Raw genomic sequence first — 22,304 nt, forward strand, 5'->3', positions numbered from 1 at the left:
GACTCATCAGGAAAGAACTGGGACAAACATTTACCTCTTATTCTGATGGCAATTAGATCTACTGTAAGCGTTCATGGATTCACTCCATATGAAGCACTTTTTGGAAGGCCTATGTTAACGCCTGAACAATGGTGGATGCCAGGAGGGGTACCACCAGATGAGTACCACCCCAGAACTATAACTGACAATTATATAAAATCGGTTTTAAATACTATATCAGAGGTGCAAAAAGCTGTTGCAGTTAACTTAAAAGGAAACATCCACAAAATAGACCAAAGGCTAAATAACAACCTAAAGCATGTGGAATGGAACATAGGGGATCAAGTTCTTTTCAAGTATTTCTCTGAGAAAAACCACCCTTTAAGTCCAAGATGGATTGGGCCAGTAACCATTCTCAATAAAGCCGTCCAACAACTTACCTGTTAGAATTAAAGTCTGGAAAACGCAGAGTGCAAAAGTGGTTCCATAGTTCACAGCTAAAATCATGGAAGGGAAACATCTATACCAATCCAGCTAAAAAAGAAAGTAATAAGAAAAGTGATCAAAAACCACCATAAGTAAAATTAATTGTTTTTGTTTTCCTTCATAGGATGCTGAAAAGGAGAAGTATGAACACTTCTGGAAGGTCTCTAATGTATATAGTTATAATATGGTTATGCCTATGGATTTGTAAATGTTTAATAGTTGAAAAATATAATGACAAAGAAGCCAAAATCCAAATAAGGAGAAAGGTACTAATTAAAGCCCCTACAAAGCCTTTCCCAAAAGATGTTAAAATAGAACCATCACCTAAGGGACCAGTCAAGATTCGCACCCTTGGATTCGGCCATCGGGGAAAACAAAATCTAGCACCAACTCAACCAACTGCTAATGTGTCCCTTCAGGAAAGTGGTTTTTTCTCAATCAAGGTGAACGAATATTTAAGATGCCAAGTCAACCCGACCATAATGGATCGATGGAGAAGTTCACCACCGAAAAGGCTCCAAACCGAGGAAAAACATAAGACAAGTTCCATACAAAAAGGTATTACAACAAAGAAGCCTCCTGTAACTATTACCCAAAGAAATAAAATTTTTAAAGTAAGGCACCGTGGAAGAGGAAAAAGAAATATAAATAATCATGAAAATTGGGAATGGGTAACTTTATGGGCTTACCAATCATTGGGACGTTGCTATTGAGCAGTTTCAAAATACTCTCAACATCAATATTCCACATTATCTGAAATAACTAATACATCTAAACCTGTGCAGCTCTTTGGTCCTATACGCCCAGGATATAAATGTGAATGGAAAATGCACACTGTAACCTTTACCAATTGTGCCAGAGACCTTTTCAAATGTGTTTCATTCAACATTTCATCTCCTTCTATGGTAATGCCCGGAGAAATAAGCTTTTCAATTCACATGTACCACCAACAACCTCAGGTAAATTTTGTAAACGTCTATGTAAAGCCTCCCAATTACAATAACACTATGTTAAAATTAACCTGTAATTCTCTCCCATTGGGTTATAACATCTCCTTGAAAGATCATATCAATTCAAAATTTTGTATTTCTGATAATGAAATGAATCAGTTTAAGGAATTATGTACGAGTGTTTTTACCATGAACGTTTCCTTAATACATTCTGGATTGTGGACTATACGAGGTCCACTAGAATTCAAACATGAAGTAGAAATACAAGTGGTAACACCACCTTCTATCCATCATGTGGGATCACTGACAGTAAAAAGGGATGTAGCAAGAATTCTAATGATAGAGCCTCAGTACTCGATCAAGAGGATTATCATGCCTTTGCAATTATCAATTACATCAGTGTATGGTCAATGTGCACAATATACTGAACCACTCTTAGTGGGATGGAGGGCCTGGGTGCAAGGAGTGCTCCCCCCTTCCTCCAATTCATCTCACAGACAGAAACGTGACTTAGTTCCAAAGATACTAGGAGGAGTTGGAGCCGGGCTAGGTGTATTAAATACAGTGGACCAACAAGTTTTGGCAAAACGAATTGGACATTTAGGTCATGATGCTGCCTCACTTTCTGAGCCATTGATTTCTGCATTCCAAGCCTTAGGGACTACAATGTTTAACATCACCAGAATTCTTCCTTATTGGCTCAAGATCCAAGAACAAGATCACATGCAAATATTAGGAGCATTAGGTATTCTTCAATCAAATCTTTCCCAGGCCCTGGCCTGTATAGAGGCACAGAATGGCTAATAACAGTAGCTAAAGCTATTGTCAGGGATGGTTTTAATCAACAATTGCCTCTGGAATTAAAGAAAATTATCTATGAAGATGCCAATGACTTTGAAAAAAATCATCATCAATGGTGGCAGTTACTAACTTTTACCTATTTTCAACATAATGATACAATCATGGCACTAATACTCACCTTAAAATCAGCCAATCAGGAAAAAAATATATCCTTTGGTCGCTTTAGGAATATATGCTAATCAGTCCTTGTTAGTTCCTGTGGAAGAACACAAATGGGTGCACGTAAATGCTAACAACTCATATGTCCCCGTTAATCTCCAAGCATGTGTTAACCAACCTAATTTGGGATACACTTGTACTACTCAAGTGCGGGAAGAAGATTCTACTTGTTTAAATCCCATAGAGGGAGCCTGTCATTATGAGGTGTTCCATCATTCCCTCAGCAAAGCCTCAGCAATAGTCCAGGTAGACACTCATTGTTTTTGTATTCGAAGTTTGTGTTCACACTTTTTGGTAAATAGTTTTTATAGGGTTAATAACACAGGGATAGGGAATTTGTGCATATGTAAAGTTATACAAATAACCGGCTGTGACATCAATGTAACAGTGCATAATATATATATACCAAAAATATGTTTAATAACTATAAACTGTACAATACAATAACACCCATCCATATTGGGGCAAATTTGGAAGACATTCAAAAGCTTTTACGTCATCAAAAAATTGGCTTTGTACCTAAATAATTTGAAAATTGAAGGAAGAAAAACCATTCTCACCGTTCAACACTATACCTCAGAAATAAAACACATTTATGAAACCACCCCTATTTATTGGTGGGAGACAATTTTTAATACTGACATGGGGAACATAAGGTCAGTATGGTACATTCTTTTACACCCAATCATGGTACTCTTAATTGTTCAGTTTCTTTTAATTACATATGTGGTAATACTCACTGTTTTTGTGTGTTTCAAATACCCTGTAAGTACTTGCCATATGTATTGTTGTTATTCATGTTTACTGTTATTATAATTTTATATTAAGGTTGTTTGGGACCTTTTATCCCTAGTTAAGTAAAAAGGTCCCAAGGAGGGGATATGTTAGGTATAAGAAGTATAGACTGTTTAATATGTTCAATTAGTTGTTTAATAAGGCGTTTATGAAGTAATGTTAAGTAAATCACTGGCTTTAAAATAAGATCCAATATGGAATGTATAAACTATTGACCCTTGGACTCCATCTCTGAGAGCGGACTTGTTTACCATTAAGACACAGGCTCAAACCAGTCAAGACCAGTTTTTCCCGCCAAAACCAGCCCTCAGCATTCCATCTCCTCAGAACTTTTCCAGCCACAAAAGCTTTATAACGACATGTTCAGCGCCTGCGCGGCGCTGTCCACCCCAGCGACAGCACATACATGGTCGGGTCTTCACAATGCTCCAGAGCTGAAGAGTGAAGAATACCATCTATCCCGCAGTGAGGTTGAGGAAAAGGAGGCCTGTCATCACCATTCCTGCCACATCTTACCATCTTACCTGTGGAGGATCCTGCATTCCTGGTGTCCATCATCCCAGAGGGTCTCCTTAGTTGTCTGGACTCCCCAGTGCTCCTCCTCAAAGGCTCTAAATCAGCCGGAGAGTGGAAGGTCCTGGGCATCACACCTGTACGTGGTATCCACTGCACCTGAACAGTAGGAAAGGTTTCTGTGTTGGGGCATCATTTATTGTTTTCCAGTTTCCAAGGGAGGGTTTATGGGCCTGAGCTTTAAGCTCCCAAAGCCAGTCACTGTTTCATTGTATTAATTAAGTTTGCATTTTCCCCTATTCCTCCCAGTTTTCTGTACCTTTACCCTGAATACACTTACCTTTGTTTGCACCAGATCACCTTGTCTCCTCTTTATTTTATTTACACCACACAAGGAGGGAGGCTAAATCCACTGGTGATAGATACAGGAGGGAATCGAGTTTGTATCTTCTGAGAAAAGGGGCTTTCCTTTCCTATTTCTCCCCTACCATTTCTAAAGTTTTCCTTTGAAGCATTGCCTTATTCCCCTTGAGGTAACAAATTGGATTGAGAAATCTGCATCATGTGATGCTGTACCTGCCCCATGAGGCATTGCAAACCCTTCCTAAAGCACTCTGTGGCCATTTGCACAGTGGGATAGCTACCCACCGTGCACTGCTCTCGGTGTCAACGTAAGAGCTGCTAGTGTGGATGTGCTCTGCCGACACAAGGAGCATAGTGTGGACATGCAACAGCGGTTTTAATTAAAGCGGCATAACTTTTTTTTGATGAAACTCTGTAGTGTAGACAAGGCTTTAGTGCGTGAGTAGGCAGGGTGTGAATATACAGTGCACCAGCTTAGTACGTGCCAAGTGGCCACATGGATCCTGCTGCTGCACACTAAACAGCAGTGGGTCAATGCGCATTATGGAACTTTTAGTGCATGGCAGCAGCATCTACATAGGCACTTAGTGCATGGCAGGCTACTGCACTGTAGATATACACCCCACCTTACCACACACTTAAGGCTTGTCTTCACTACCAGGGTAAGTCGACCTAAGTTACGCTACTCCAGCTATGTGGATAACGTAGCTGGAGTCTACGTACCTTAGGTCTACTTACCCCGGTGTCTTCACTGTGCTGAGTCGATGGGAGACGCTCCCAGTCCACTTACCTTAATCTTCTCGGGGAGCTGGAGTACTGGCGTCGACCGGAGAATGCTCTGCTGTCGATTTAGACCCGCTAAATCAACCCCTGCTGCATCAATTGCAGCAGTGTCCATCTCCCCATAGCGAAGACCAGCCCTAAGTCTCTATATAGACAAGCCCAGATCCTCAAGGGTAGGAGTTAGACCCCTAAATAACTTTGAGGATCTGGGCCTCTGTGACTGATTCTGACTATTCCTTATTTGCCTATTTATTTTTGCATTATTTTTAATTGTATTGCAGTAGTGCCTACAGCCCCACTCATGGACCAGGACCGCACTGTGCTAGACACTGTACAGACACAGAATAAAAAGAGTGCGCATGACCCAATCTTTATTTTGTAATTTATTTTTAATTACAGTAATATGATTCCCAATACGATTCTATAATGACCAGGAAAATGTTTGCAATTGTTTAAAATATGTCAGTTCTTTGCTGTTTGATGCACATAGCTATTTTTAAAAAATCCCAGTATGTAGTAGGTGCTTTCCAGGCAGAAAAGAAGGAATCATCCCTGCTCCAAAGAGCGAACAATCTAAGGATAGGTTGACGGACAAATAGACATAGAATTATAAATTCTTTACCATTCCTCCTAATCTTCGTTTTTTGTGTGGTTATTCTTTCTGTCTCCAATTCAAATTGAATAAGCAAAAATTGCATATCAAAAAGAAATTCTCATATAACCCAGGTGTGTGTGTCATCACGAAATAAAGAGACTACGTGTCTATGTAGATTATCAAGGAAGTGAAAAATAAAATGTATAAGATGTCAGATCTAGGTATAAGGTAGGTAATGTTTTCAGGAATGCACATCCTGTTGTGGTTTATTGCTTAATTTGATTATTGCAAAAACATACTCACTTGCACTGCTCTACGTCCATTAACACCCAATGACTGCAAATACAATAAGAAGGTTGTGAACCCATAATATGAGACATATTCTGCCCTATTGCTTAATTAGTGGGGACTCAAGTGTTTCTCCATTGTCATAGAAGCAGGATGGAACCAGAGGAGACTTTAGGGTCTCATTGTTATAGAATGTGCAGGCTGGAGGATTTAGCAGAGGAGGTGGTCTGCTGGCTAGTCCCCAAACTGGAGTCTGAGGGAGAAGCACAGTGGCCCAGATCCTCAAAGTATCTAGGCACCTAATTCCATTTAAATTAATGGGAGTTTGGCCACTGTCTCCAAGGCTTCTGGAGGGAAAGTGGCTACCAAACTCCTTTCTAGAAGATAAGACATCTAATGTAGTAAGTAATGGCTGTGAGATACCAGCATTGCACAATGTCTTAAGTAAAGGATTAAAATCAGTCTTGAGCTTGATTTAGTTAGAGCACTATGAGCCTATGTGGTTCTGCTGGCAAAACAGACTGTATAAAGTTGATACCCCACTGTTACTTGGCACCTACAGAATCTGAATACAGTAGAACCTCAGGAACATCTCGGGAATGGAGGTTGTTTGTAACTCTGAAATGTTCATAACGCTGAACAAGACATTATGGTTGTTCTTTTGAAAGTTTACAACTGAACATTGACTTAATATGGCTTTGAAAATTTATTATGCAGAAGAAAATGCTGCTTTTAACCATCTTAATTTAAATGAAACAAGCACAGAGAGTTTCCTTACCTTGTAAAAAAAAAATTTAAACTTTCCCTTTATTGTTTTAATACTTTACATTTAACACAGTATTGTACTGTACTGGCTTTTTTTTTGTTTTGTTTTTGTTTCTGCTACTGCCTGATTGTGTACTTCCAGTTCCAAATGAGGTTTGCGGTTGACCGGTCAGTTCGTAACTCTGGTGTTCGTAACTCTGAGGTTCTACTGTACTTCTAACTATTAGCAAGCTAGACGTATGTCAGCATAAGTAAAACCATTTTTCCATTTTGAAAAGTTACTATGGTGTGGTTTAGAATATTAGGTCTGTTTAACTACATCAGTTAGAGGTGTGAAAAATCTACACTCCTGAGCGATGTAGTTAAGGCGACCTAAGTCCCCATGTAGACAGCGCTAGAATTCTCCAGTCAACCTAGCTACCGCCTCTCGGGGAGGTGGATTAGCTACATCAGCAGAGAATCCCTCTGGTCTGCATAAGTAGTGTCTACACTGAACTGCTACAGCAGCCCTGCCGCAATGGCACCGCTATAGTGTTTAAGTGTAGACAAGCTCTATGTAAAAATGACCCCTAAATACTCATCTGCTCTGTCAATCTGTGCAGTCAGAGTAATATTTGCTTCCTTCACTCTCCAAACTACATTTTTACCATCTTTTACACCAGTTACCACTGCAGAACCAACACACATATGGGAGAGGGAGCCCAGTCTAGCTGCCCTGGCTCATCCACCCCTAACGGGGCTGTTAATTAAGTTCTATGTGCATGTACTTAGCATCTCCTTCGCAGACCCAGTGAAGACAATGGTGGTGAATCAGTATAGTAGTGGTTATCATCAGGCCCGAAGAGTCTTTATTACTAGAGGTGATGAGCAAACCAGAAAGAACACAGCCTGATTTCCTACCCCAGGGTAGAGTTTGTATGGATGGTGTGATAAATGAAGTGTGTGTGGGGGGGGGGGGGTAAGCTCCCTTTGATGGACACCCAGCCAGCCAGTTAGCTGAGAAAATCCCCTTGGACCCAGGAAGGAGCACTTGGGAATTCCTCCCTGTGGGGTACCCTCAAGCCCTTTCACACACACCCTCCTGGGAAGAGCTGAGAAAGAAAACAAAGGAAATTAGCTGTTGCTACCAGCTAATCAAACAACATGCACAAACCTCTTAGAACACCAAAAATACAATCCTGTTCTTAAAAAAGATAAAATTTATTAAAAACAAAAAGAAAGGAAATACATTTGGAACTTAGGCTTTTTGCTAGATCTTAAAAGAAACAATTACAAAAATTAAGCATCAAGATAGCTCTCTTGAGGTTCAGCTTAAAGGTTACAAGCAAAACAAAAGATCTGGGGTTAGCACAGAGGAGTCCACAAGCCAAAATAAAGAAATAAACCGAATTGCGTCTATTTAAACATGCCCTGTCCAATGATTTCTTCTAGGTATGGAAGATGAATTTTTATACCTGGTTCAAGCCTTACACAGCATTCCTGCTTATAGCATTGCTGGGAAATTATATATTTACTTATAAATGGAGCAAAATTGACATGAAACACACTTATTATTAACAATAGCATTACAGTAATGCCTAGATAAGATCAGAGACCCATTCAAATAGGAACTGTATAAGTAGGAAACTGCACCACTCCTGAGGAACTTACAATCTAAACAGACAAGATGAAGTGTGGGAGAAAGGATGCAATATAATCCCTATTTTACAGATGAGGAACTGAGGCAGAGATATTTAAGTAATTTAGCTAAGGTCACACAGGAACTTTGTAGGAAAGCCAAGACTTGAACCCCATTTGTAGAAGTCCTAGCGTAGTGACTTAATCACAAGATCAACCTTTCTAGGTAGGTAGCCCATACACAGAAAGCTCCCCCTCCTAGGTCACTTTTTTAAAACACAAACATTATTCTGTTCCATAAAATCCAGATGGGTTTTTGTGTGTCTCCAGCATGCCAAGAGAAGCGTAGGCCTTTTAAGAGCTCAAGAATCCTATGTGTTGGGGTTACAATAGTGGGAATGTTTGCAACTAAGGGAGACAGTTTCCATAGAAGCTAAATCTAAATTATGGAATTCATTCTTGCAAGACACAAGTTTGACAAGAGACCAGAGACTTCCCCACTTGCAGAAAGAAATGCAAACTCATTTCTTTGACTGAGCTGTTCCCCAGAGACACAATAGGCACAAACAATCAATAAACCAACCAAACTTTTTCTCCTGAAAAGGAAGAAAGAGAGAGAAACATTGTAACATTTCATTTTAAATACTTGGAAGGCTCTCACATACTGCAGTGATACGGATTATGTAAGCAGACAGAGAGATGGATAAGTGGTACCAAGTGTTAAGTTAATGCATGGGGAATCATGTGGGGATTGCAGCTGCTGAAATAAACTTGGTTAAGAATATTTATAGAGCACAAAAGACAGAATAGCAGAATGAGTTCTTCATTTCAGCCTGTGAAGGAAGTTCTGAAAATATGGCACTTTAACTAAGCAGTCTGTCAAAGTTAGACTCAGGACTCATAGTTTGTCAGACCACTCTGTTTTGTTAGCACAGTGCTCTGCTAATAACACCCAGATAATATGAGCACCATGCAAGATTCAAACAGTCTTATTTATACAGATAAAAGGGTGCGAACTAAACAAAGGGACAGAGAGAGCAAAATTGTAAAATTTGACTGGGGCACAATATGCATATCCTGCTTCCTTATTAACTCTTATCGATCTAAGGCTAATGCTTCACCAAGCGCCCTTAAATGGAGCAATTCATTAACAGTCAATGTCTGCTTTCCTGACACCTGGATTGCAGCATTTCTCATTTCTACTTAAAGGTACATACAGCATTCTTTAATTCATTCTATTTCTTTAATATAATTCATTTCACTTTCACAAGTCATAGAGGGCTCTTGAGTTAAACTGTACTTCTGTCTCTGTGTCAAATATTGCAGGCACCAGCCTGTAAATATCAGACACTTGAGCCTACTGTAGGTGTTCCGATAAAGTTCCAACACCAGGGTCTTTCTAACTAACCCCTACACTGACAGGTGCAAAAGGTGCAGTACGGTAGAAAGTAGAACCATAGGACTGGAAGGGACCTCGAGAGGTCATCTAGACCAGTCCCCTGCACTCATGATAGGACTAAGTATTATCTAGACTATTCCTGACAGGTGTTTGTCTAACCTGCTTTTAAAAATCTCCTATGATGATGGAGATTCCACAACCTCCCTAGGCAATTTATTTCAGTGCTTAACCACCCTGACAGTTAGGAAGTTCTTCCTAATGTCCAACCTAAACCACCCTTAGTGCAATTTAAGCCCATTGCTTCTTGTCCTATCCTCAGAGGTTAAGAAGAACAATTTTTCTCCCTCTTCCTTGTAACAACCTTTTATGTACTTGAAAAGTGTTATCATGTCCCCTCTCGGTCTTCTCTTTTCCAGACTAAACAAACTCAATTTTTTCAATCTTCCCTAATAGGTCATGTTTTCTAGACCTTTAATCATTTTTGTTGCTCTTCTCTGGACTTTCTCCAATTTGTCCACATCTTTTCTGAAATGTGGCGCCCAGAACTGGACACAATATTCCAGTTGAGGCCTAATCAGCACAGAGTAGAATGGAAGAATTACTTCTCGTGCCTTGTTTACAACACTCCTGTTAATGCATCCCAGAATCATGTTTGCTTTTTTTGCAACAGCATCACACTGTTGACTCATATTTAGCTTATAGTCCTCTATGACCCCCAGATCCCTTTCCATAGTACTCCTTACTAAGCAGTCATTTCCCATTTTGCATGTGTGTAACTGATTGTTCCTTCCTAAATGGAGTACTTTGCATTTGTCCTTATTAAATTTCATCCTATTTACTTCAGACCATTTTTCCAGTTTGTCCAGATCATTTTGAATTTTAATCCTATCCTCCAAAGCACTCGCAAACCCTCCCAGTTTGGTATTGTCCGCAAACTTTATAAGTGTACTCTATGCACAGCCCGGGAAGCAGGAAGGTGTCTGGGGGTGGAGCGTGGGCAGGGCCACGCAAGGCTGTTTGGGGAGGCACAGCCTCCCCGTGCCTTCGATACCTGTCAGCAATGGTGGTGCAGCTCCACGTGGCACCTACTGTGTATAAGGCCTGCTCCAGAGCTTACTGAAGACAATGGAAGTTTTTCTGTTGACTTCAGTGGGCTTTGGATCTGGCCCATAATGTGTATTGACCCCGATTCAGCAAAAATCTTAAGCATTCAATGAATCTACTCTTGTTCTTAAAGTTAGGTACATGCCTAATTAGTGAATCTGGACTATAATGCACAAGCTAGCCCTTAAGATGATTTTCTAGCACCATTACCTAATTGTAAGTGATCCTACCTCTCCACTTATCAAGGCCCAAATACGTGACAAAGACCAAAATGAGGGCCACACAAATATTATTCATGCTGGACACTTAAAATGGTATGTGATTAGTGTAATCAACTCTTCTTCTAACCTCCTTTTTATTTCTAATGTAAGTGATCTTCAGCAATAAAAGTGAGGGGACCGCAAATTTGTCAATCGAGAGGTATGGAAGCGAGGCTGGAAGGTGAATGGAGGTTTTGCTCAGAAGCGTCAGAAAGTAGGAGCAGATTCTGCATATAGCCTTCAGAAATTGCCATTTTTTTCATAAATAAAAATTTGAACAGTAGCTTTTCCTGGTGAACTTAAACAGATATGAAAAAATATTTAAATCAGACTAAATACTCAGACAGCACAGCAAAAGGCATTGAATGTCTTATCTATCTAAGGAAACTAAAACAGTTTTGTTGTAATAGCAGATGTACAGTATAATAAAGTTCATATATGGGCCAAAGAAAACTTTTCTCATGATTTCATGACCTTTTATGGTAAATTCTTTCTTCTGGGCATCAGCCAACACACTTGAGCCAATCTTGAACTCTTCATTTAAGGACAGACTCAAGTGTTGCCTAAAATAAATTTGTTCAGAACCTACCTCAATTCTCCCTTACAAGAATAATGACCAGTGACCATTCAACAATGAATCACTTGGTTCTACTTCACTTTTTCACCCGACTGAACATTAAAAACTCTGAAAGCCAAAATACAGAAGTCATCGTATCAGAGATGATACATAGTTCGTAGTTTCACTGTGAAATACTGAGAGGCACTTTTGCCTAGAGCACAAAAATTCCCCTCTCAGTCGGTGGGATTATTCTACAAGAGCTAGCTAAGCATTGGTTTTCACAGAACGATTACTTACCTGAGTAAAGGTCCTATGAATCTTTAGACGGTAAGACTGAGACTTTTTTATATAGTATTATGCTGCTTCATTGTGTGGAAGGAGCAGCCACAATAATTAATATTACACAAGAACTTTTATTCTAACATCCTATAGGTTTCAATATTTCAATAACTTTCACCTCTGAGGTTGAAATTTCCTGATTTGGGGCCAGACTTTCTGCTGTGCCCAGTTTCTGTTGAGCGCAGCAGAGTGAGGGGGTGTTAGTGAGCTAGTTATGGCCCCCTGAATCTCTGGTTCAGCTTTGGCCCTTGCCCAGGTTAGAGAAGCCTGGGGGCTGCTCTAACTAGTGTTAGCTGATAATGACCTTGGAATTTCTCTGATTTATGTGAGGAACCAGATCATCCCCCTGATAGCCCAAGATTGTGAGAGCACAAAGTGGCAGACATCTGTCTTTTAACTATCACCCCTTTCTCAGTTGTGCCAAAGCACAGCTCAGCCCCAGGAAACTTTCTATTAATTTCAGTCAAAGTAGAACTAGGCCCTAAGGCCTCTCTCCTACAATTACATACATGCTTAACTTTATGCATGTGAGTAGTCCCATTGTGAAACACAACAGATGCCTCTTCCCCAGTTACAGCACCATGCTGGGATGGCTTCTGTGTGTGTGGGGGGGGGTCTATTTGTCCTTTTCCTCCAGCTTAGATCCACTGTCACTAAGTTGTACACGGACAAAGCAACAGTAAGCTGATATCTGGCCTGAAGTACCCTGTGCAATAAATCCATTGCTTTCTGTAGAATTCCATGGAGTGCTAATGAAGCCAGAATAGACCAGATAGATGACCTTGGCCCAGCTCTGCTCTCATTTACACTACTACTACCTCACTGAAATCCAGAAGGCTGCACCTGCGTAACTGAGTATGGCTCCTTACTCTTTCATATAAGCATCTGGTTGGTTTTTTTTCACATGCATACCATAGGATAGTTCTAGCCCCTTTATTTTATACCTAATAATCCATTATAGAGATTGACTCATCGGAGCCTATCAGATTTGAAGTAAAAAACATTGAGATGCCCAATAACCTTCCTACATATAGAAGGGGCCAGATTCTGATCTCAGTTAAATCTGGAGAAACTTCACTAACTTCAGTAAATTTACTCTGGATTTTCAATAACTTCGAGGTAACTGATATCAGAATTTGGGCCAGAAAGCTTAAACAGAAACTTTTACAGTGGCAGGTATCACAAAGTATGTAGTTTTAAGTGATTTCACTCACACGGCACTAACACTCATTTAGTCACGTCCTCCGCAGTCAATCAATACATGCAGAGTATCAAGCCAGAAGAGTGTTGAAATGTGTGTTAATGGCACCAAGGAAATTTTGGGAAGCTGAGATTGTACAGTAAGCATATTTATTGACTGAGGTTAAGAAAGCTAATTTCCCTGTGCCTCTGTGGTTTTAGCACCTGAATCGCATGAACGGGGAGATAAAGAAAGTTGGCTGCCTGCTCTGTCAGTGTGACATCAGCTGTGCTGTCAACAAAAAGATTTAGTTAATGTTTCTTCATTTACATTTTGGAATAAAGACACCTTAGAAGTGTTACCGCAAATAACAAAACCACAGAGGAAGCCTAAAAATGACTCACGCAATCTATTACCACACATAGCAGTAAGGGCCTATATAAGCATTATAGCTGTGATCATTAGACACAGAAGACCTCAGATTTTCTCTTTTTAGCAGAGATCATTTGATAACACTATGAGATACATGCTACTCTGCGCTGCACTGTTCCTGCCTGAAAGGCTTGCTGTCCCAGTTCAGTTTAAGCCAGAGCCATGGAGCTCCGGAGACCTGAAGCATATGCAGGTATGTCACGAATGGGGCTGTAAGGGTGAACTGTGAATATGCTGCTTTTCCATTTTAAGTCTACGTCCTAATTATTATATTTCTTTCTAGAGAGCATTTCACATCATTTCATTTTTACCTTGGTGTTATGTAGTTGTTACAAGTCAGTTCACAAAAACTAGAAGGCATAAAGTGAAAATTTTGAAAGCGCCTAAGTGAAATTGCAAAAGTGAATTAGGGCCAGGTATTAAAGATATTTAGGTACCTAAAGATATGGACCAGCATCTAGTGGGACTTTCAAAGGAGCTTATAATAATTATATATATATGAAATAAATTCCAAGAAAATGGAGTCTCTAAAACCAATGGGCCAAATTAAGGATTAATTTGATGTACGTGTGGGTGTGTATTATATATATATATAATATTCCAGTAAGATAAAAATAATATGTTAATAATGATGGACTAACTATTTTAGATGCATCTAACCATAGTTGTATCCAGTGCTCACATTTCTTTGAGAAGAGGCAAGACTAATTATATACACCACACTGGTTGGACTATTCTCTAGATTCTAATGCTCAGTGAACTCCCATTAAAATGGGAGGAGGGATAGCTCAGTGGTTTGAGGGATAGCTCAGTGGTTTGAGCATTGGCCTGCTAAACCCAGGGTTGTGAGTTCAATCCTTGAGGGGGCCACTTAGGGATTTGGGGCAAAATCAGTACTTGGTCCTGCTAGTGAAGGCAGGGGGCTGGATTTGATGACCTTTCAAGGTCCCTTCCAGTTCTAGGAGATAGGATATCTCCATTTAAATAAATAAACAGGACCACTTGCTTCAGTGTCTTGCTATTATTGGACAAGGCTTTCTCTGTATATTTTAATCTGTATTGTGGAGAGATGGCAGGCTGTTTCATAGCACTTGAAAGTGGTAGACTGAAGTGTGAAAAAAAGATGTTATAATTATCCATGATTAGAGTATAAAGTAACAACACCACCACCACCACAAATAAAAAGTTGGGGGAGTTTTAGGAGAGGTGATTTCATCTTATTGTGGAGTAAAACCTATGTTAAAAAATATCCTCAAGGAGTCCACAGTTCTCACAAACCCTCTCCTTCTGGTAAGACCCATCATATAAAAAGGTACAGGATGATTTCACAGTAATGTTTATCAAAAATTGTCACAATGAATGATGATTTATTATTATTTTTATTAAGTACAAACAATATGATCCTTTGGTCCTACCCTCCACCTCCTGTTACTCTATTTTCAAGCCAAAAATACTGCTTGGTTACAGATAATTTTCTGGGAAGTCCATATATCCCAGGTCAAGCCTGTAGAGCCCTATTTTTTTTTATTAAAACTCTCCTTCTTTGCACATTACTGATTGATAGTCTAATTGTTCCTTTTTAAGAAGTTCATTGAGATCCTAGTTGCAAATGACATCTTATGATGTTCACTTGAGTAATTGCTTATGCATGAACCTTTCCAGGCCTAAGAACCTAGGCACCCATTTCTCATTTACACCAATGCCTTTTTACACCACTTTGTAGTGTAAAGGGATCTGAAAATGGGTATAAATTTACACTCATTTTAATGTCCCTTTACACTGCCAATCTGGTATTATGAAAGGTCCTTAGTGTAAATGAGAATCAGACCCTCTGGACATTTACAAATAATATTATAACCAATACCTGCACAGAACCCCTTCATGTATTTCATAAGAGAAAACAGAATAGAGCCCTGAAGCATCTGGATGTGAAGTAAGGTTAAGTACACAATTCTCAAAGGAGAAAGGTAGTGAATATTTTAACACCAATCTACATTTTTATTTTGTTCACATATATTGGAAAAGTGCCCTCATATCTGTCTACATTGTTTCCCTGTTATGACAGATCATGGTGGGTTTCTAGGGGTGCAGTAGTGTAAGTATACCCAAGGATCATCTGGGTCTTATACTTGCTGACAAGTTGATTCTTAAAGGTATAAGAAAACACAACTGGAGATACATCCTGAGTCTAATGTTTCTTTTTATTTTCAGAATTACCTTGACAGGTTCTTTCCATCCCTTAATAAAGCAGGTGACCGTACCTTAGAAGAGAAAATTAAAGAGATGCAGAAATTTTTCCACCTGACTGTAACAGGAAAATTTAATTCAGAAACGGAGGAAATGATGGATCAGCCAAGGTGTGGCATCCCCGATGTATTAGATTACAGCACATTTCCAGGAAATCCAAGATGGAGGAAGAATTTGTTGACTTACAGGTTGGTTATATTTCACTTTTTGTGTATTTTGTTTTCTTTTAATGATGCCATATCATTCCACACCTTAAAATGACAATATTTTATTTTCTTGTGTTGCCAAAAGGATCCTTAACTATACACCTGATCTGCCTCGTTTTATGGTGGAGGAAGCAATCGAAAAGGCTTTTAAGGTGTGGAGTGACGTGACTCCACTGAAGTTTCAAAAAGTTGCCAGGAGAGAAGCAGATATCCTGATCCGTTTTGCGCATGGTGGTGAGGCTGCTGCTGAATTTTTAAGAATCCATGAATTACATTTTATTTAAAGCTGAAGCTATGCTTTGAAAGCTTATATGTTTTCATAGCCAAAGATTGAAGAGAGAACAAATATTTTCATTCTGAGTTTATCCAATTTTTATCTTGTTCTGCAAGATAAAATATACAGTCAGTATAGCTATCAGGAGGTAGCCGTGTTAGTCTGTATCCACAAAAATAACAAGGAGTCCGGTGGCACCTTAAAAACTAACAGATTTATTTGGGCATAAGCTTTCGTGGGTAAAAAACCTCACTTCTTCAGAGTGACGTGTTTTACCCACGAAAGCTTATGCCCAAATAAATCGGTCAGTATTGCTGCCTCTCAAGGGAGGTACTGAGTTTATATATAACATTGATAACAAATATAAAATATTAGATAATATTTGATATCAATGTTAACTAATCAACCATCACAAAAATCCCTTGGGAGTTCAAACAGTAAAATTAGGAAAATAATATCTACTTACTTGATTGTAAACATACTCCTCTGCCATGAACATTACTCCTATTTGTGAGCAAGCAAGGATTCTGCATGCCCGTGTGGGGTTTAAACACCTTGGTCACATGCCTCATTGTAAAACAGAAACACATTTTTTGCCTCTTTAGAGCCAAACACAAACAGAGCAGGACTTCTTTCCACTGTAGTCCAAAGCAAAGCCATAGGGTGTGGCTTGTTTTAGCCATGCTCAAAGCATAGGTCTAAAGAGTGTCTCACTTCCAAGAAGTCTGAAAGTGGGACAACGAATGCACGCGCACACAAACACGCATGCACCCTGGTTCCCCTCTCAGTGCTAGTCCTCCTCTTAGGCCTTGTCTACACTAGGTACTTGCTTTGGTAGAGCTATGTCCCTCAGTGGTGTGAGAGGCAGCTATTCTGACCATTGTAGACCAGTGCTAGGTTAACAGGAGAATTCTCCTATTGACCTAGCTACCGCTAGAGCCCTGCGCAGATACAAATTTATATCCGTGGATATAAATCGGTATCCGCGGAACTGCAGGGGTCTCCCGGGAACCACAGCGGTGAAAGGAGCAGTACATGGGGCTGCCAGTCCCAGGAGCCAGCGCCCTGCATCGGCAGCTCCTCCATTGTGGCTGTACTGCCCCCAGCCCTGCCTCTGTCCCTTCCACGCCGCTGTCTGTGTCTCCTGTCTGGGGGTGTGCATGCCACTTGAACACAAGAGTGCAACCAGCTGCTGGTGCCTGGTGCCCAACCCAGTGGGTGGGGCAGGGGTGGTACAATTGCGCCGAAGGAGCTACCAGCGAGGGGCGCTGGATCCTGGGAATGGCAGCCCCACGTTCTGCTCCTTTCGCCACTGCAGTTCCCAGGAGTGCCTTGCAGTTCTGTGGATAACGATTTATATCTGTGGATAGCCGCATCAACAGATATACATTTGTATCCGTGCAGGGCTCTAGTTACTGCCGCTTGGGGAGGCAGTGTACCTACACTGATGGAAGAACCTCTTCCATCAGCGTAGGTAGTGTCTACATTGAAGCGCTCCAGTGGTGCAGCTGCAGCATTCTAAGTGTAGCCAATCCCTTAGAGATTCATCCCCAAACATCCAATAACACAATAATCTTATAGTGTCTTCTGGGTGATGAATTTTTCACAACTATCCTGCAAATCCTTGCACTTCAGCAAGAAATTGTAGCCCTTCTTATAGGCAGAGGAGGAGAGTCAACCTTTTCCAGCCAACCTCTGGATGAGGGTCTGGACATCCCACACACTGTTATAGAAGAATCTAACAGAAGATAGCAGTGTACCAAGTGAGGTCCTCAATTTTTCAAAGCTGTGGTTACTGATAACATTCACTTGATGTATTATAAGTGGTGCAGATGGCATTATCTATAGTTATCATTGCCTGATACTGTCCATTATAGGACCTTCAGATGCTTATAACTTTGCAAAACTTAAGCCATTCAGACATTTTCTTGCTGGGTGTCAGCCTCAGGCTGAACATTTTTGTAAAGTTTCAATAAGATGATTCAGCCATTTCTGAGAACATGCCCTCAATAACACAGAGGTCCTGTGGGGAAAATATAATATGCGATCATGTAATTAAAAACTGTACCATAATGCATACACACACAGGAGCCGAATTCATTGCATAGGCAATCTTAAGTATGGCATTTCCTACCTTCTGAGTGCTTGACTTTGCAACATTACCATTATTTTAGTGTCATTTTTAATGTAATGTAATCTACAATTAATAAAAACAAACTCTAAACTTCAAGATGTGGAATTCAATGTTTAAAATGCATCATTCTGTCAATTGATGACACATTCATTTCTTTGCACATGCAGAACATGGTGACTCAGCCCCCTTTGATGGAAGAGGGGGAATACTGGCCCATGCCTTTGCACCTGGCTCAGGGTTAGGAGGAGATGCTCACTTTGATGAGGGTGAGAAGTGGTCACAAGATCATATAGGTAAAGTATTCCATGTACCCGTCACAATAATTTCAGCTCCTTCTAAACAAAACCCTGGTGTTTGAACATACTTACATTTACCTCCCATAATAGGCATATAGGGCCTGAGGAGCTCAAAGCATTTTACAAAGGTGGGCAAGCAATATTATCCTCTTTTTATAGATGAGGCACAGAAGGTTTAAGTGATTTGCTCATGGTCAAAAGATGAGTCGGGAATAGATTTCAGGTTTCCTGACTCCCATTCCTGGGCTCTGCAATATTCTTCCTAAAACATGTGGACATACATATTGTAATTAAATGGGAGAGCAGGTAAAAATAAATTAAACTTATTGGATTTCATCACAATGGAAAGAAAGATGCAAATTCCCCTGGTTGTAATGCTCTTTTCCATTATATGTTAACAATTTTTTCCCTCTTTTTTCTATATTTTAGGAACAAATTTGTTTCTTGTTGCTGCACATGAATTTGGTCATTCTCTGGGACTTGGTCATTCAAATGTTCAAGGTGCTCTGATGTACCCTATCTATCGCTACTGGGACCCAGACACCTTCAGACTTCCAGCTGATGACAGACAAGGAATTCAGAAATTATACGGTAATTTTAGTGTGAGATGGTAATTTTGATATAAAAAATGACCAACAAAGGGACAGATTTTGCCACACTTTACACTGAGAAGTACCTTACTCAGCAAACAGCCCCATTGATTTGAATGGCCTACTCTCAGAGTAAGGTACTATGCAACATAAGGGTATCAAAATTTAGACCAAGACAACATAATTCACTTTATACCTCCCACCTACCCTTTCTGGAGTTTGAGAGCAACGTCTCCATATTGCAACAAAAGCTAATAGAGTTGGAGATCCTGGCAGACTATGTGTTCCCAGCACACCAGTACCTTGCAGAAATCAATGAGGATGACATTCTGCTAACCATCTACTACTGAGTAGTACCTTGCTCTGCCGAAAAGGCCATTGAAATCAGTAGGACTACTTGCTGAATGAGAGATTGCTCAATGACAGGTTTCAGAGTAGCAGCCGTGTTAGTCTGTATCCGCAAAAAGAACAGGAGTACTTGTGGCACCTTAGAGACTAACAAATTTATTAAAGCATAAGCTTTCGTGGGCTACAACCCACATCCGAAGAAGTGGGTTGTAGCCCACGAAAGCTTATGCTCTAATAAATTTGTTAGTCTCTAAGGTGCCACAAGTACTCCTGTTCTTTTTGCAGATTGCTCAATGTAAGTATGGCAGAATCTGGCCCTCACTTCACTGCTCATGGAGTCAGGTACTACTCACTGTGAGTTACAGTGGCAAAACTGCACCCTAAACCAATGAGAAAATCTTGCCTGCGGCACTTGTGTGGACATTCCCTTCTATGGGACACTTCACAAAGTGTATATTTCTCTATATTTTGTCTCTTAAACAAATATCTTAATGTTTCCATATTTCTATTCCACAGGCCGCAAAAGTGAAAACTTCTAAAGAACCATGGTGTGTTTAAAAAGAATGAAGAATTCACAACAGAAATGTTTCGTTTTATTTCTTCAGTGAATTAAAATTGCAAATGTTTGAAGAGCAATTTCTGCTCCTATACATTTACTGAGATTTGAAAACCTCTTTAAATTTATTCAGTAGTTTCTGTGAAAATAAAAATTCTCCCAGCACTATTCTGCCTCCTGCATTCCTGTCTGTCCTAATCTCTGGTGGGTTGCATTTCACTGATGGGTTCAGTGACTCCTGTATGTACAATACATATACACAGGACAAAATTCTCAGTTGGGTGCTTGAAATGCATCTAACTCCATGGTTTAGGCTCCTTGTTCCCAGCCCACTCTCTTCTCCCTGTCCCTGCCCTGTCCCTTCCCCCTCCCTGCCCTGTTCATACCCAGACTCAGAGTACCCTCCATAGGGCCCAGCAGAAGGATGTAAGATGATGCAGTGTACACAACCAATCCCCACTTCAGCACCAGAAGGGTTGGATCCCCACACAGAGGGTCTCTCCCGCTGCCCCCAAATCCCATGGAGCTCTAAGAGGCCAGTTCTGTTTAAGTACTTAGGGGATATGACCTCACTCACTGCAGAACTTGAATGCTTCTCAGGTATTTAAATATGGAGATCACAGTTATGGTACCCCACCACTCTTCATTTTTATCCACTCCTTAATCAGGCAGGCTCCTGTTGAAGTCAGGACAAGATAAAAAAAGAGTAAGGGCCTCAGGAAATAGCCTATGGCAGCAATCCCAAATGTTTGAAACCTGAGCCACCCTTCAGGAAAAGGAAAGTAATCACACATTGTGACACAGAGGCCCTGTCATGAGACTGGGTCATAGGCAGTCAGGCCTAGTGCTTGGAGCAGGAGTCAGACCTAGTCAGAGTCCAAATGCCAGAGCCCAAGGTCAAGGCAGAGTCAAAGCCAGGGATCGGAGACAAAGGTCAGAACTGAAGGCAGAGTCCAAATGCCATCGCCAAGGGTTGAGTCAGAACCAGGGCTGAGCATCAGAACCGGATTCCATGGAGTCAGGGAAGGCAGGAGCAGGGCTGGGACAGGACAGGAACAAGCCCGGGTGCAGGGCAGGGTCTAGCTTGGAGCAATGGCAAAGCAAGTCAGGAGCATGGCTTGGAGTGAGGCGAGCACAGGGAGGCACAGAATCTGTGGGCATGTGCATTGATCCTCTATAGCTGCTGGGCTTAAAAGCAAGCCACCTGACTGCTTTAGCCAATCAGGTGGTTCTGCTGTGCTCATTGGCTGCCTGGTGACCGGGCAGGCACAGCTGCAGGTCCTGACTTCTAACAGACCCATTGGTGCCAGCTGGCAAAGGTTTCACTACTGTATGTCACCAACGCCTATCAGGCCTGACAAGCTCACTACACCTAACACACTGCTTTCATGTCCCACAAGGGACATGTGATGTGTCTAATAAAAGCTTACGTCATACTGATCCTCCTAATTGTTGTGAGATGTATGTACAGATGAAATTTAAGGCAGTACGTATATGTACTGAAAATATGTCTTTGACAACCCTGCCTGGGCCACAGTCTCTAACAGGTATTGCCACACAAAGGGATGTGGATTCACCTATCTACTTAGATTCACATGTAAAAGAAGCTTTGTAAGCCCACACAATGAAAGACTCCACATGCAAAACAGACAACAGGAGTAAGTGAAGATAGCTTGGAGCCAGCACTCCAGGAAAGGATCCACGGGGGTCATCCTGACTCTGAGGACAAAATCAATGGAGGCAAAAATCACCTTGTTTATCCTCCCCTGCATGATGCAAAAAGTCTTTTTCCTTCCTCATGAAAGTTGGATCCCAGGCATGTTGGTTAATGATGCTGGGAGATTGCTTTAGGTGAGAAACTGCTGTAATCATTGATTTTAACCTGTTAATGTTACATTTAGACTCTAAGAAGCATGTTATGATTTTCATTTTATATGTAACCAGTTCTGTTTCCATTATTCTGACTCAGTATCTCTTAAATCTTTGATAAAATAAATATAGGATTATTCCACTATACATATATCTCAGTGCTGTGATGTTATAAAAGATCTGATCCTGAGTTGTACCAATCAAGCTGTTTGTATTCTGTTCCCTTGGGGACAGCTAACCTGGTAATTTCTGTGAGTGTCCTGTGACAGGAACCTGATGCTACAGGGGAAGACTTTCAGAGGGACTTGGGGGCTGTGGTGCACCTATTGTTACTGTGCAAGGCAAAGTAAAGGCTGG

The 22,304-nt window shown here is 40.7% G+C and overlaps 1 protein-coding gene across 1 annotated transcript; it reads left to right on the forward strand.

The window, feature by feature from the left end:
• Window positions 1-13,512: 13,512 nt before the first annotated feature.
• Window positions 13,513-20,127, forward strand: MMP7 (matrix metallopeptidase 7). The gene is made up of 6 exons (XM_065421336.1): window positions 13,513-13,620; window positions 15,639-15,862; window positions 15,966-16,114; window positions 18,456-18,581; window positions 19,014-19,175; window positions 20,039-20,127. The coding sequence occupies exons 1-6, from the start codon at window positions 13,513-13,515 to the stop codon at window positions 20,059-20,061; spliced, it is 792 nt and encodes a 263-aa protein (XP_065277408.1). The 3' UTR covers window positions 20,062-20,127.
• The last annotated feature ends 2,177 nt before the right edge of the window (window positions 20,128-22,304 follow it).

Source organism: Emys orbicularis, chromosome 1 (assembly GCF_028017835.1).
Source record: "Emys orbicularis isolate rEmyOrb1 chromosome 1, rEmyOrb1.hap1, whole genome shotgun sequence".
Lineage (NCBI taxonomy): Eukaryota > Metazoa > Chordata > Testudines > Emydidae > Emys > Emys orbicularis.

Coding starts and splice junctions, on each gene's coding strand:
- MMP7 (XM_065421336.1), top strand. CDS start 13,513: ATGAGATACATGCTACTCTGCGCTGCACTGTTCCTGCCTGAAAGGCTT. Junction 15,863..15,965: donor AAGAATTTGTTGACTTACAG/GTTGGTTATATT, acceptor TGTTGCCAAAAG/GATCCTTAACTATACACCTG. Junction 19,176..20,038: donor AGGAATTCAGAAATTATACG/GTAATTTTAGTG, acceptor TCTATTCCACAG/GCCGCAAAAGTGAAAACTTC.